Source organism: Centropristis striata, chromosome 22 (genome assembly GCF_030273125.1).
Source record: "Centropristis striata isolate RG_2023a ecotype Rhode Island chromosome 22, C.striata_1.0, whole genome shotgun sequence".
NCBI classification, from domain to species: Eukaryota; Metazoa; Chordata; class Actinopteri; order Perciformes; family Serranidae; genus Centropristis; species Centropristis striata.
Window position 1 is genome coordinate 31,423,615 of NC_081538.1, and position 14,660 is coordinate 31,438,274.

The 14,660-nt window shown below is 43.2% G+C and overlaps 1 protein-coding gene across 1 annotated transcript; it reads left to right on the forward strand.

Moving 5' to 3' along the window:
• Positions 1-1,854: 1,854 nt before the first annotated feature.
• On the forward strand, positions 1,855-14,622 carry LOC131960743 (splicing factor 3A subunit 2-like). The gene is made up of 2 exons (XM_059326017.1): positions 1,855-2,038; positions 14,007-14,622. Exon 2 carries the CDS (start codon positions 14,108-14,110, stop codon positions 14,375-14,377), a length of 270 nt encoding a protein of 89 aa, XP_059182000.1. The 5' UTR covers positions 1,855-2,038; positions 14,007-14,107; the 3' UTR covers positions 14,378-14,622.
• The last annotated feature ends 38 nt before the right edge of the window (positions 14,623-14,660 follow it).

Here is a 14,660-nt window from a genome sequence, read left to right on the forward strand (position 1 = left end):
CAGTGTCCTGTCCCTTTAAGACAGTGGTTTTCTGTCCTGTCCCTTTAAGACAGTGGGTTTCTGTCCTGTCCCTTTAAGACAGTGGTTTAGTGTCTTGTCCCTTTAAGACAGTGGTTTTCTGTCCTGTCCCTTTAAGACTGGTTTTCTGTCCTGTCCCTTTAAGACTGGTTTTCTGTCCTGTCCCTTTAAGACAGTGGTTTTCTGTCCTGTCCCTTTAAGACAGTGGTTTAATGTCCTGTCCCTTTAAGACAGTGGTTTTCTGTCCTGTCCCTTTAAGACAGTGGTTTAGTGTCCTGTCCCTTTAAGACAGTGGTTTTCTGTCCTGTCCCTTTAAGACAGTGGTTTGCTGTCCTGTCCCTTTAAGACAGTGGTTTTCTGTCCTGTCCCTTTAAGACAGTGGTTTTCTGTCCTGTCCCTTTAAGACAGTGGTTTAGTGTCCTGTCCCTTTAAGACAGTGGTTTTCTGCCCTGTCCCTTTAAGACAGTGGTTTGCTGTACTGTCTCTTTAAGACAGTCCTGTCCCTTTAAGACAGTGGTTTGCTGTCCTGTCCCTTTAAGACAGTGGTTTTCTGTCCTCTCCCTTTAAGACAGTAGTTTTCTGTCCTCTCCCTTTAAGACAGTGGTTTTCTGTCCTGTCTCTTTAAGACAGTGGTTTTCTGTCCTGTCCCTTTAAGACAGTGGTTTTCTGTCCTGTCCCTTTAAGACAGTGGTTTGCTATCCTGTCCCTTTAAGACAGTGGTTTAGTGTCCTGTCCCTTTAAGACAGTGGTTTAGTGTCCTGTCCCTTTAAGACAGTGGTTTGCTGTCCTGTCCCTTTAAGACAGTGGTTTGCTGTCCTGTCCCTTTAAGACAGTGGTTTTCTGTCCTATCTCTTTAAGACAGTGGTTTTCTGTCCTGTCCCTTTAAGACAGTGGTTTTCTGTCCTGTCCCTTTAAGACAGTCCTGTCCCTTTAAGACAGTGGTTTTCTGTCCTGTCCCTTTAAGACAGTGGTTTAGTGTCCTGCCCCTTTAAGACAGTGGTTTAGTGTCCTGTCCCTTTAAGACAGTGGTTTTCTGTCCTGTCCCTTTAAGACAGTGGTTTGCTGTACTGTCTCTTTAAGACAGTCCTGTCCCTTTAAGACAGTGGTTTGCTGTCCTGTCCCTTTAAGACAGTGGTTTGCTGTACTGTCTCTTTAAGACAGTCCTGTCCCTTTAAGACAGTGGTTTGCTGTCCTGTCCCTTTAAGACAGTGGTTTTCTGTCCTGTCCCTTTAAGACAGTGGTTTGCTGTCCTGTCCCTTTAAGACAGTGGTTTTCTGTCCTGTCCCTTTAAGACAGTGGTTTGCTGTCCTGTCCCTTTAAGACAGTGGTTTTCTGTCCTGTCCCTTTAAGACAGTGGTTTAGTGTCCTGTCCCTTTAAGACAGCCCTGTCCCTTTAAGACAGTGGTTTTCTGTCCTGTCCCTTTAAGACAGTGGTTTTCTGTCCTGTCCCTTTAAGACAGTCCTGTCCCTTTAAGACAGTGGTTTTCTGTCCTGTCCCTTTAAGACAGTCCTGTCCCTTTAAGACAGTGGTTTTCTGTCCTGTCCCTTTAAGACAGTGGTTTAGTGTCCTGTCCCTTTAAGACAGTGGTTTTCTGTCCTGTCCCTTTAAGACAGTGTCCTGTCCCTTTAAGACAGTGGTTTTCTGTCCTGTCCCTTTAAGACAGTCCTGTCCCTTTAAGACAGTGGTTTTCTGTCCTGTCCCTTTAAGACAGTGGTTTAGTGTCCTGTCCCTTTAAGACAGTGGTTTTCTGTCCTGTCCCTTTAAGACAGTGGGTTTCTGTCGGCCCAGCGCGGCGGTGCCTGCCCCTTTAAGCGGCTGGTTGCGGATGACGCCATGGTTTTATTTTTATCGCGGTGACCTCATCTCTCATGGCGGAGTCTCCTCTTCTCCTCTGCTCCGCTCTCTGACTCCTCTAACTCCTCTAACTCCTTTAACTCCTCTAACTCCTCTAACTTCTCCTCGATAATCTCCCGCCGTCTCTTCCCGCCGCTCGGACTCTGACGTCGAGTGTTTCAGACGGTGAGTTAACCGACATTCCTGGTTTCTGCTCTCTGAATCCGGTAAAGTTCCGTTAACGGGGCCTGAAGTTAACCAGTGTGTGTGTGTGTGTGTGTGTGTGTGTGTGTGTGTGTGTGTGTGTGTGTGTGTGTGTGTGTTCTTGTACTTCCTACATAGTGAGGACCGGAACAAGTTTTTAACCAACAGAGTGAGGACATTTTTGCATAGTGAGGACATTTCACTCACTTCTCTAAAGGCTTTTTTTAGATTCCAGACTGTGTTTTAATGGTTAAAGGTTACATGATAATGATAATTAACTGAAACTGTATTGTGTGGTTACAAAACTAACTAGAACTATAGTGAAAATGTCCTTCGTTTTCCTCTTTGTCAACTTTTTTCATACGTAATGAAGAGGCAGAATTTACTGTGACCTCTTTTAATCTCCCACCCAACAAATACCCCATTACAAAACACTACAACTAATAAAACATAGACTAAAACTCTAAAAACTCATTAAAACTAACAAAAATTCACAACAAAATTAAAACTGAAACTAATGAAAAATCCAGAACTATTATAACCTTGATAGGGAATTCACTATTATAATGAGGGTCCTCACAAAGATAGAAGTACAAGAATGTGTGTGTGTTGTTGTTGTTGTTGTTGTTTGTTGTTAGCTTGTTTTTAAGGTGCTCGGTTGGTCGCTAACATCGACAAAATGTCAAAATCAAACATCGATATAGAATAATAATAATAATAATAATAATAAAAAGAATAATAAGAGATGTCACTAAATATAAATAATATAAATAAATACTTCCAGAAGTTCCCTAAACATTACATTAAACTCTCCCACACACACATTTAGTCATTAAATACTGATTAAACTAGTTTTTATTAGTTGATATTAAAGTTAAATCCTACGTCTCCCTCTAAAACCAAACCTCCTTTAAATAACAGCAGGTTTTACTAGATGTAGTATTTAGTTACTTTTACATTAGTCTGAGTCCACTTTAAATCAGCTTATATTAATTATTTATTATCATACTTGTTCTTCATTCTTTTTGTTTGTTATTATACTGTTAAATACTGTGTAAACAACTTTATATTAGCTGATATTAAAGTTAATACCAAACCTCCTTTATAAAACAGCAGATTTTAGAAGATATAGTATACAGTTACTTTACGTTAAGCTATAATACCACTTAAAATCAACCCCCTAATTATTTATTATCATATTTTTCTTATTATACTGATATTTACCTATTAAATACTGTGTAAACTAGTTTTTATTAGTTGATATTAAAGTTAAATCCTACATCTCCCTCTAATACCAAACCTCCTTTAAATAACAGCAGGTTTTACTAGATGTAGTCTTAAGTTACTTTATGTTAAGCTATAATACCACTTAAAATCAACCCTTTAATAATTTATTATCATAATTTTTCTTATTATACTGATATTTACTCATTAAATACTGCTTAAACAACTTTATATGAGTTGTTAATTTAAATCCTACATCTCCACTGACTCCCTCTAAAGCCAAACCTCCTTTAAATAACAGCAGATTTTACTAGATGTAGTATACGGTAATTAGTCTATAAGTCCACTTTAAATCAGCTTATATTTATGATTTATTATCTTCATGTTTCTTCATTCTTTTTGATTGTTATTCTACTGATATTTACCTATTAAATAGTGTGTAAACAACTTTATATGAGCTGATATTAAAGTTAAATCCTACATCTCCACTGACTCCCTCCTTTACCAAACCTCCTTTAAATAACAGCAGATTTTACTAGATGCAGGATATGTTTGTTACTTTGTGATGCCCCTTAATTATTAACACTGTGATAAATAATACGTTTGAAGAAAAGTTGACCCCAATCATTTTTTTTATTACACATCATATTTACATATTAAATACTGCATGCACAACTTTATATTAGCTGACATTAAAGTGAAATCATTCCACTAATCACCACCAATAGCAAACCTCCTTTCAATAACAGCCGTTTTTACTAGATGGAGATATTCAACGTAGTTTTTCTGATTTCTGTCATTCTGTTATTCTCTACAAAGACTTGTTGGAGTCGTTCTGGTTCCACAGAGCTGCAGTGAGTTTATGTGTTCCAGTGGACACGGAGTGGAAACCTCCTGAGCTGCTCGTTGGGGTTCAGAGGTTAAATATCCGTCCTGTTCTATGAGGGAACCCGACACGGCCGCGACTAGAGGTCCAGTCCAGGTCCAGTCCAAGTCCAGTTGAGGTCCAGTTGAGGTCCAGTTGAGGTCCAGTCCAGGTCCAGTCGAGGTCCAGTTAAGGTCCAGTTGAGGTTCAGTTAAGGTCCAGTTGAGGTCCAGTTAATGTTCAGTTAAGGTTCAGTTGAGGTCCAGCTGAGGTCCAGTTGAGGTCCAGTCTAGGTCCAGTTGAGGTCCAGTCTAGGTCTAGTCTAGGTCCAGTTAAGGTCCAGTTAATGTTCAGTTAAGGTTCAGTTGAGGTCCAGTTGAGGTCCAGTTAAGGTTCAGTAAAGGTCCAGTTGAGGTCCAGTCTAGGTCTAGTCTAGGTCCAGTTAAGGTCCAGTCTAGTTCCAGTCGAGGTCCAGTTGAGGTTCAGTTGAGGTCCAGTTAAGGTTCAGTCGAGGTTCAGTCGAGGTCCAGTCTAGGTCCAGTTAAGGTCCAGTCTAGTTCCAGTCTAGTTCCAGTCTAGTTCCAGTTGAGGTTCAGTTGAGGTCCAGTTAAGGTTCAGTCGAGGTTCAGTCGAGGTCCAGTCTAGGTCCAGTTAAGGTCCAGTCTAGTTCCAGTCTAGTTCCAGTCTAGTTCCAGTTGAGGTCCAGTTGAGGTCCAGTTGAGGTCCAGTTGAGGTCCAGCTGAGGTCCAGTTGAGGTCCAGGCGGGTGATGTCACAGCTCTGGTGAGAACATGGAGTCTGATCGTCTGTTCGGACTCAAAACAAGAAGCTGAAGTCGAACACGTTTCTGCTTCAGGCTTCAGCAGCCGTCAGTCACACTGCAACATATTAATATATATAAACTATATCATCTATATTAAAGTCCTGCAGCTCAACCAGAACAACTCAAACAGTCTTTGTGCAGAATAAAATAGTTAGAATGACAGAAACCAGAAACAAGAAAAAGCACAAGATGAAAAAATATGAATAAAACTGAAATTATCACTTTTCCAAGTGTCCTGAATATTATAAAAAAAACACAAAATTAACCCAAAAGACGTAAAATCTCCCAAAAAAGACACAAAATTACCCAAAAAGGCAAAATATTATTAAAACCCACACAAAATTACCAAAATCAGTTTTCTCAACATATTGAAGTATCGTCATGTTTCCAGCCTCTCCTGTCCTCTCCTCTCTGCTCTGTGTAAACAGCCTCTCCTGTCCTCTCCCCTCTGCTCTGTGTAAACAGCCTCTCCTGTCCTCTCCTCTCTGCTCTGTGTGAACAGCCTCTCCTGTCCTCTCCCCTCTGCTCTGTGTAAACAGCCTCTCCTGTCCTCTCCCCTCTGCTCTGTGTAAACAGCCTCTCCTGTCCTCTCCCCTCTGCTCTGTGTAAACAGCCTCTCCTGTCCTCTCCCCTCTGCTCTGTGTAAACAGCCTCTCCTGTCCTCTCCTCTGCTCTGTGTAAACAGCCTCTCCTGTCCTCTCCCCTCTGCTCTGTGTAAACAGCCTCTCCTGTCCTCTCCCCTCTGCTCTGTGTAAACAGCCTCTCCTGTCCTCTCCTCTGCTCTGTGTAAACAGCCTCTCCTGTCCTCTCCTCTCTGCTCTGTGTAAACAGCCTCTCCTGTCCTCTCCTCTCTGCTCTGTGTAAACAGCCTCTCCTGTCCTCTCCCCTCTGCTCTGTGTAAACAGCCTCTCCTGTCCTCTCCTCTCTGCTCTGTGTAAACAGCCTCTCCTGTCCTCTCCCCTCTGCTCTGTGTAAACAGCCTCTCCTGTCCTCTCCTCTCTGCTCTGTGTAAACAGCCTCTCCTGTCCTCTCCTCTCTGCTCTGTGTAAACAGCCTCTCCTGTCCTCTCCTCTGCTCTGTGTAAACAGCCTCTCCTGTCCTCTCCTCTCTGCTCTGTGTAAACAGCCTCTCCTGTCCTCTCCTCTCTGCTCTGTGTAAACAGCCTCTCCTGTCCTCTCCCCTCTGCTCTGTGTAAACAGCCTCTCCTGTCCTCTCTGCTCTGTGTAAACAGCCTCTCCTGTCCTCTCCCCTCTGCTCTGTGTAAACAGCCTCTCCTGTCCTCTCCTCTCTGCTCTGTGTAAACAGCCTCTCCTGTCCTCTCCTCTGCTCTGTGTAAACAGCCTCTCCTGTCCTCTCCCCTCTGCTCTGTGTAAACAGCCTCTCCTGTCCTCTCCCCTCTGCTCTGTGTAAACAGCCTCTCCTGTCCTCTCCTCTGCTCTGTGTAAACAGCCTCTCCTGTCCTCTCCTCTCTGCTCTGTGTAAACAGCCTCTCCTGTCCTCTCCTCTCTGCTCTGTGTAAACAGCCTCTCCTGTCCTCTCCCCTCTGCTCTGTGTAAACAGCCTCTCCTGTCCTCTCCTCTCTGCTCTGTGTAAACAGCCTCTCCTGTCCTCTCCTCTCTGCTCTGTGTAAACAGCCTCTCCTGTCCTCTCCTCTCTGCTCTGTGTAAACAGCCTCTCCTGTCCTCTCCCCTCTGCTCTGTGTAAACAGCCTCTCCTGTCCTCTCCTCTCTGCTCTGTGTAAACAGCCTCTCCTGTCCTCTCCTCTCTGCTCTGTGTAAACAGCCTCTCCTGTCCTCTCCTCTCTGCTCTGTGTAAACAGCCTCTCCTGTCCTCTCCTCTCTGCTCTGTGTAAACAGCCTCTCCTGTCCTCTCCTCTGCTCTGTGTAAACAGCCTCTCCTGTCCTCTCCTCTCTGCTCTGTGTAAACAGCCTCTCCTGTCCTCTCCTCTCTGCTCTGTGTAAACAGCCTCTCCTGTCCTCTCCCCTCTGCTCTGTGTAAACAGCCTCTCCTGTCCTCTCCTCTCTGCTCTGTGTAAACAGCCTCTCCTGTCCTCTCCCCTCTGCTCTGTGTAAACAGCCTCTCCTGTCCTCTCCTCTCTGCTCTGTGTAAACAGCCTCTCCTGTCCTCTCCTCTGCTCTGTGTAAACAGCCTCTCCTGTCCTCTCCCCTCTGCTCTGTGTAAACAGCCTCTCCTGTCCTCTCCCCTCTGCTCTGTGTAAACAGCCTCTCCTGTCCTCTCCTCTGCTCTGTGTAAACAGCCTCTCCTGTCCTCTCCTCTCTGCTCTGTGTAAACAGCCTCTCCTGTCCTCTCCTCTCTGCTCTGTGTAAACAGCCTCTCCTGTCCTCTCCCCTCTGCTCTGTGTAAACAGCCTCTCCTGTCCTCTCCTCTCTGCTCTGTGTAAACAGCCTCTCCTGTCCTCTCCTCTCTGCTCTGTGTAAACAGCCTCTCCTGTCCTCTCCTCTCTGCTCTGTGTAAACAGCCTCTCCTGTCCTCTCCCCTCTGCTCTGTGTAAACAGCCTCTCCTGTCCTCTCCTCTCTGCTCTGTGTAAACAGCCTCTCCTGTCCTCTCCTCTCTGCTCTGTGTAAACAGCCTCTCCTGTCCTCTCCTCTCTGCTCTGTGTAAACAGCCTCTCCTGTCCTCTCCTCTCTGCTCTGTGTAAACGGAACCATAATGTCTGTTTTTACAGTTTCTTTCTATGATATTTATATTATTTTAAAGAAAACGCACATTTAAACTTCATACGTTTTGATTCGACAGAGAGGAGAGGCTGGAAACGTGACTATACTTCAATATAAATCTATATATATGTATATATAAATTCTGTTTTATTACAATTAAAAAACAATAATGTATCTGACACAATCCGTCCACTAATCTCCCTCCAACATAACGTCAGTTTTTAGTGGATGGATGAATCCAACTTTTTCTTCTCTCCTGGTTTCTGTTGTGTTATTCTGCTCTGAGGCTGTTTTATATTGTATTTGTTGCAGTGGAGGGTGAAAACCTGCTGAACCTGCTGGTCGGGGCTCAGAGTTTAATGGTTTCAGCTTCTTTTTTAGACGAGAATCGTCAGTTTGAAGCTCCGATGTGATTATTGTTCCTGATCTGAGAGAACGTGTCAGTTAACAGCTCTGATATCAACCCTCACCTGTCTGTCTGTCTGTGATGTCAGCGGGGCTGGAGCCCTCTGATTGGCCGATATCAGCCGAGTCATTAACCTTTGGTCGGAGTGGTCAGACAGGCTGAAGTCACCTGGTGCAGGTGGAGCAGGAAGTGAGGGGTGGAGATTAATCCTGCTGTTGTAATAGCTCAGTCACTTCATGAGGAGAAACTCAGAGATCAGGTTTACTTCACCTGGTTTTATAGAAGCTACAGAGTCACTGGAGGAGAATAACTCATCTAGTTTACACCTGGAGTAGATTAGAACTGGTTTAAATGGACCCTCTGAACCCCAAACAGGCAAAAATCACCATAAATCATTTTATTATAGGAAGAAACTGTAAAAAACAGAATTTATCGTCAGAGGTTAAACTTTCCGACGGTCCTCGAACGCATCATCGGTTATAAAAAGTGACCAAAACTGGCTGTTAACACAGAGCTGAGAGGAGAGGACAGGAGAGGCTGTTTACACAGAGCAGAGAGGAGAGGACAGGAGAGGCTGTTTACACAGAGCTGAGAGGAGAGGACAGGAGAGGCTCTTTACACAGAGTAGAGAGGAGAGGACAGGAGAGGCTGTTTACACAGAGCAGAGGGGAGAGGACAGGAGAGGCTGTTTACACAGAGCAGAGAGGAGAGGACAGGAGAGGCTGTTTACACAGAGCTGAGAGGAGAGGACAGGAGAGGCTGTTTACACAGAGCTGAGAGGAGAGGACAGGAGAGGCTCTTTACACAGAGTAGAGAGGAGAGGACAGGAGAGGCTGTTTACACAGAGCAGAGGGGAGAGGACAGGAGAGGCTGTTTACACAGAGCAGAGAGGAGAGGACAGGAGAGGCTGTTTACACAGAGCTGAGAGGAGAGGACAGGAGAGGCTCTTTACACAGAGTAGAGAGGAGAGGACAGGAGAGGCTGTTTACACAGAGCAGAGGGGAGAGGACAGGAGAGGCTGTTTACACAGAGCAGAGAGGAGAGGACAGGAGAGGCTGTTTACACAGAGCTGAGAGGAGAGGACAGGAGAGGCTGTTTACACAGAGCAGAGAGGAGAGGACAGGAGAGGCTGTTTACACAGAGCTAAGAGGAGAGGACAGGAGAGGCTGTTTACACAGAGCAGAGAGGAGAGGACAGGAGAGGCTGTTTACACAGAGCTGAGAGGAGAGGACAGGAGAGGCTCTTTACACAGAGTAGAGAGGAGAGGACAGGAGAGGCTGTTTACACAGAGCAGAGGGGAGAGGACAGGAGAGGCTGTTTACACAGAGCAGAGAGGAGAGGACAGGAGAGGCTGTTTACACAGAGCAGAGAGGAGAGGACAGGAGAGGCTGTTTACACAGAGCAGAGGGGAGAGGACAGGAGAGGCTGTTTACACAGAGCAGAGAGGAGAGGACAGGAGAGGCTGTTTACACAGAGCAGAGAGGAGAGGACAGGAGAGGCTGTTTACACAGAGCAGAGAGGAGAGGACAGGAGAGGCTGTTTACACAGAGCAGAGGGGAGAGGACAGGAGAGGCTGTTTACACAGAGCAGAGAGGAGAGGACAGGAGAGGCTGTTTACACAGAGCAGAGAGGAGAGGACAGGAGAGGCTGTTTACACAGAGCAGAGAGGAGAGGACAGGAGAGGCTGTTTACACAGAGCAGAGAGGAGAGGACAGGAGAGGCTGTTTACACAGAGCTGAGAGGAGAGGACAGGAGAGGCTGTTTACACAGAGCAGAGGGGAGAGGACAGGAGAGGCTGTTTACACAGAGCAGAGGGGATAGGACAGGAGAGTTTACATGTACAATATTAGGAGAAAAGTGGTTTTACAACATTCAGGACACTTGGAAAAGTTTTTATATTTACATTTTTTTTTTTATTACAATTTCTTTTAAAATGATCAGAGAAATTAAACTTTTTTTATGTTATTGATAGTGTGTTATTGTGCTCTGCATTATTCTCCAACTGCTTGTTGGGGCTCAGAGGGTTGAATAGGTTTATTTTTAATTTAACGATAAAAAATGATAAACAAAAACAAACTTTAATTCTGGTGATTCTCCAAATGGATCCAGTAAAAATATTTTAAATTTGAGAAACACCAACGCAGTATTAACGCTCATAAAAATAAACAAAATGTAAATAATTCAAATAATTCCACCAATGAAATGTGTGAAGAAATGTTTTCTGTATAAATCTCCTCTATACACATGCTTTTTGGGTTAATTTTGTCATATTTTATATTGAAAAAAGCGTGTCAAATTTTGGTACGTTTTCTAATTCATGGCACAATTTTAGTATTTTTAATACATTTTAACAGTTTACTGACTTCTATAAACTCTGAGCTGAGCTGATTTTTATTGATGTGGAGACAAAAATATGAATGTGTCGTCACTGAGCTCAGCTGAAAGGGTTAATACTGTTGAAATATTCATGTAGTTTCAGATTATTATAATAATAACCTCCTGGTGTAGTTTCAGGTTATTAATAATAACCTCCTGGTCTCTGACTCAGAGCTGCAGCAGGAAATTCCCTCGTGTTGTAAAACCAGCAGTTACAGAGTCGACTCGGCACAAAAAGAAAATTCCCAAACATGTTCCTCCTCCAGCAGCCCACACACACACACACACACACACACACACACACACACACACACACACACACACACACTCAGTCAGCCCAGAAATTCACAACCGGCTCCAAACATAATAAAAGGTTTAATTCCTGCTGAATCGGACACGTGTCCTCAGACTGTTTCAGTGTTTCTGACACACACACACACACACTCACACACACACTCACACACACACACACACACACACACACACACCAAGGTTAGAATAGTTTTGGATTTTTCATTAGTTTTAGTTTTAATTTCGTTGTGATTTTTTGTTTTCAAATCCAGTTAGTTTTAATGAGTTGTTAGAGTGAGTTTGCTAGTTTTAATTCGTTTTTATTTTTTGGGGAAATGCTTAGTTTTAGTTTAGTTTTTATTAGTTCTGTTTGTCACTTTTTCTTGTAAATTTGTTACTTCTTTTCTCGTAAATTTGACAATTTTTTTTCTTGAAATTTGTCACTTTTTTCTCATAAATTCGTCACTTTTTTCTTTTAAATTTGAGATTTTTTAAAATTAGTTTTAGTTAAGTTTTTATTAGTTTTAGTTTAGTTTTTATTAGTTGTAGTTTAGTTTTTATTAGTTTTAGTTAAGTTTTTATTAGTTTTAGTTTAGTTTTTATCAGTTTTAGTTTAGTTTTTATTAGTTGTAGTTGTTTTGTAATGGGGTATTTGTTGGGTCCAGATTCAATAAGGTCACAATAAATGTTTCCTTTATTTCCTTTGTCTGATCCATCTCAGCCCCAATAAGTTTATTAAGTCATAAAACCAGATAGATGAAATAGATTTCATATCAACCAAAAAGGTTTACGGATGAAAAAAGTCGACAAAGACGAAAACATTTTCACTATAATTTTAGTTAGTTTTAGTTAGTTTTGGAACCACAAAATACAGTTTCAGTTAGTTATTGTTTTATTTTTTTAAACTCTTGTTTTTATTTTTATTTCAGTTAACAAAAATGTTTTTTCAATTCTAGTTTTGATTACATTAGTTCTGATCTGAAAGTGTCACATTAACATGAACAAAGAACTCCTGAGGTTAAATCAGTGTTTTTGTGAATCAGTCTGGTGGTTTCTCATCAGAAAGAGACTGACAGGAAGGAAAACAGGAACATATTATAAATATAACAAACACTTAATCTGATGGTGATTTTTTTATTTTTAAATCAGTTTCTCTGTGACTCCGTCTACAGCAGCACACATCACTCTGTTCAGAGACACCAGACTCACTGACAGACAATCAGACAAACAACTCCTAAAATGAGTGTTTCTGATACAAATTTACACACAAAAAATGTGATTTTCTATGGAGCGCCATATCTCCGTCCTGTCGATCTCTGAGGCACATTCACACAATAACACACTGAATATACCGAGCTGGTTTACAGAGGTCCAAACACACACTGCATACACCATTTTATCTATTTATTTATTTAACCTTTATTTAACCAGGAAATATCCCATTGAGATTAAGAACCTGCAAGCAGCAAACACTAAACACTGTTACATATTTACATCAGACAGACCTTAAACGCGTTATGGGAAACAAGTGCATGTTGTGGAATTGGCCTCAATAACTCTCAGTTTGGATTTAAAAGTGCTCAAAGAAACTAAGTCAGTTAGTTTCCATCTTTCTGGAGCAGATTCCAGCAGAAGGTTCAGAGGAAACAAACGAAGGGACAGAAAGCAACAACTGATCTGGTGAACCAAGAGAAGAAGATCCAGCATTTCTCACAGTCATTAAGCTGCAAATATATGAAGGCAGCAGTCCCAATATTGCCTTATAAATGAAAGTAAACCAATGACCTTTGACCCTTGGAGTGTCCAGAGCAGGCCATCCTCCCCCAGAGGATCATTCACAATCTGACAGTTAGTGATGAAGCTCAGAGAAGCTGATAAACAGGATCAATCATTCAGCAGCATTCATGAACAAAAGATCTCCGTAATCCAACACAGATAACAATGTTGCAGTGACAAGACGCTTGTTTACATTAAAATAAAAACACAACTTATTTAGAAAATAAAAACCCAATTTTAGCCTCAGCTTCTTCACAAGGTCTTCTATATGTGGCTTGAATCTGAGTGAGTCATCAGTTAAGACTCCTCAGTATTTATACATATCAACCTCCTCTATGAGTGGACACTGAGGGAACCATTTGAGGCCATTTTTTTGCTGTTGGAAAACAACATAAGCTTTGTTTTATCAGCATTCACAGCTACAAAAGCTTTCTGCAAAGATTCAACCGCCTGAACAAGAGTTGATCCTCAGCAGTAAATAACTGTGTCGTCAGCATAGAGATGCACATTTGCATCGGACACATTTAGACCCAAGTCATTGATATAAATGATAAATAAGAGGGGCCCCAATACAGAACCCTGTGGCACCCCCTTGTGGACAGTAACAAATTCAGAACTCCGACCATCATATTTAATGCACTGGGACCTATTACTGAGATAATTTGCCGTTTGGTAGCCGTGAGCTAACATTGACTTACAATTAATGCTGCTTTAATCACAGAAAACGAAACTGTGAATAAGAGAATAAGAGCACAGTGTGTTAACAGAATCCACCACAGAATTTACAAGAAGACTGTCAAAATAAGATGCCTTGAATAAAACATACAAGAACCTTTATTTTCCTTTACAATAATTAATTAAAATATGCAATGATAAGATCGGTGTATATGGTGGAATAGTGGCATTAGAATGTGTGGGAGGACACTAAATTTGGGTTTTTTATGGAAACAAAAATTCTCCGAGGGAGGGGCCCTTAGCGAGCTAACACAGCACCGTAAAAAGTAGGATAACAAAGATTCTATGTCACGGTATCTCCTGACTGAAAATGTAATGTGAGGTGTTTGCTTTCATTTAGCTCTCAAAGTGCACAAGATCGATGCATTTTACTTAAAGATTTACAAAATGTTCTCCCAGGGGGGCATGCACGTTGGGAAATATGTGGTTCCCCCCAAAAGGTGAAAACCTATTGGAATCACTGCACTCTGTTCAGAGACACCAGACTCCACTGACAAAAACACTAATTTGTTGTTGTTTGTGTAATTGTGTGAGACAAATTTACACACAAAAAACTGAGCTCGAAATTATAAATTAACAAGAATAAATAGATATATTCTCACAGAATTAAAGTGCAAAATTGATGAAAAATAAAAGTACAAATTTACCAAAAAAATGATCATGGAATTGTGGTACATTTGCAGGAAAAAGGAATGAAAAATTGTTATTCTCTGTCATTAAAGTGATAAATTAATGAGAAATGACTCCTCATGCGTTTCCATTTTTTCCTCCTGAAGTCTGACTCAGCATGAAGACCAGGATCAAGGTGCAGAGTGATGTCAGCAGCGCTCAGTCCAGGAGGCACGCCGCCGCTCCTTCCACGCCTGCTGGGCTGTGAATGAGGCGCTCCACACACTACGCCGCCCAGGTCCACGCCACCGCCACCGGCCTGAACGCCACCACCGGCCTGAACGCCACCGCCACCAGCCTACACGCCACCGCCACCGGCCTGCACGCCACCGCCACCAGCCTACACGCCACCGCCACCGGCCTGCACGCCACCGCCACCGGCCTGCACCCCGCCACCACCGGCCTGCACACCACCGCCACCGGCCTGCACCCTGCCACCGCCACCAAAGTTCACTTCCAGCTTGTCAGTTCAGATTGAGGTCTCTCTCTCTCTCTCTCTCTCTCTCTCTCTCTCTCGCTCTCTCTCTCTCTCTCTCTCTCTCTCTCGCTCTCTGTCTCTCGTCCCGGGATTTCGGGCTGCCAAGCACCATCAGGATGACATCATACCCGACCGACACAATGGAGCTCTTCATCCTCTGAGGTTCCTCGCCAGGCTGCGTCACTGCGCTGGACCGCCGGCCCGGGACGCCCCGGAGGAGGAGGGGGGGGAGGGGGCGGGGCTACGACCAGGGAGGGAGGGGGAGGGGGGTGGGGGGGGTGGG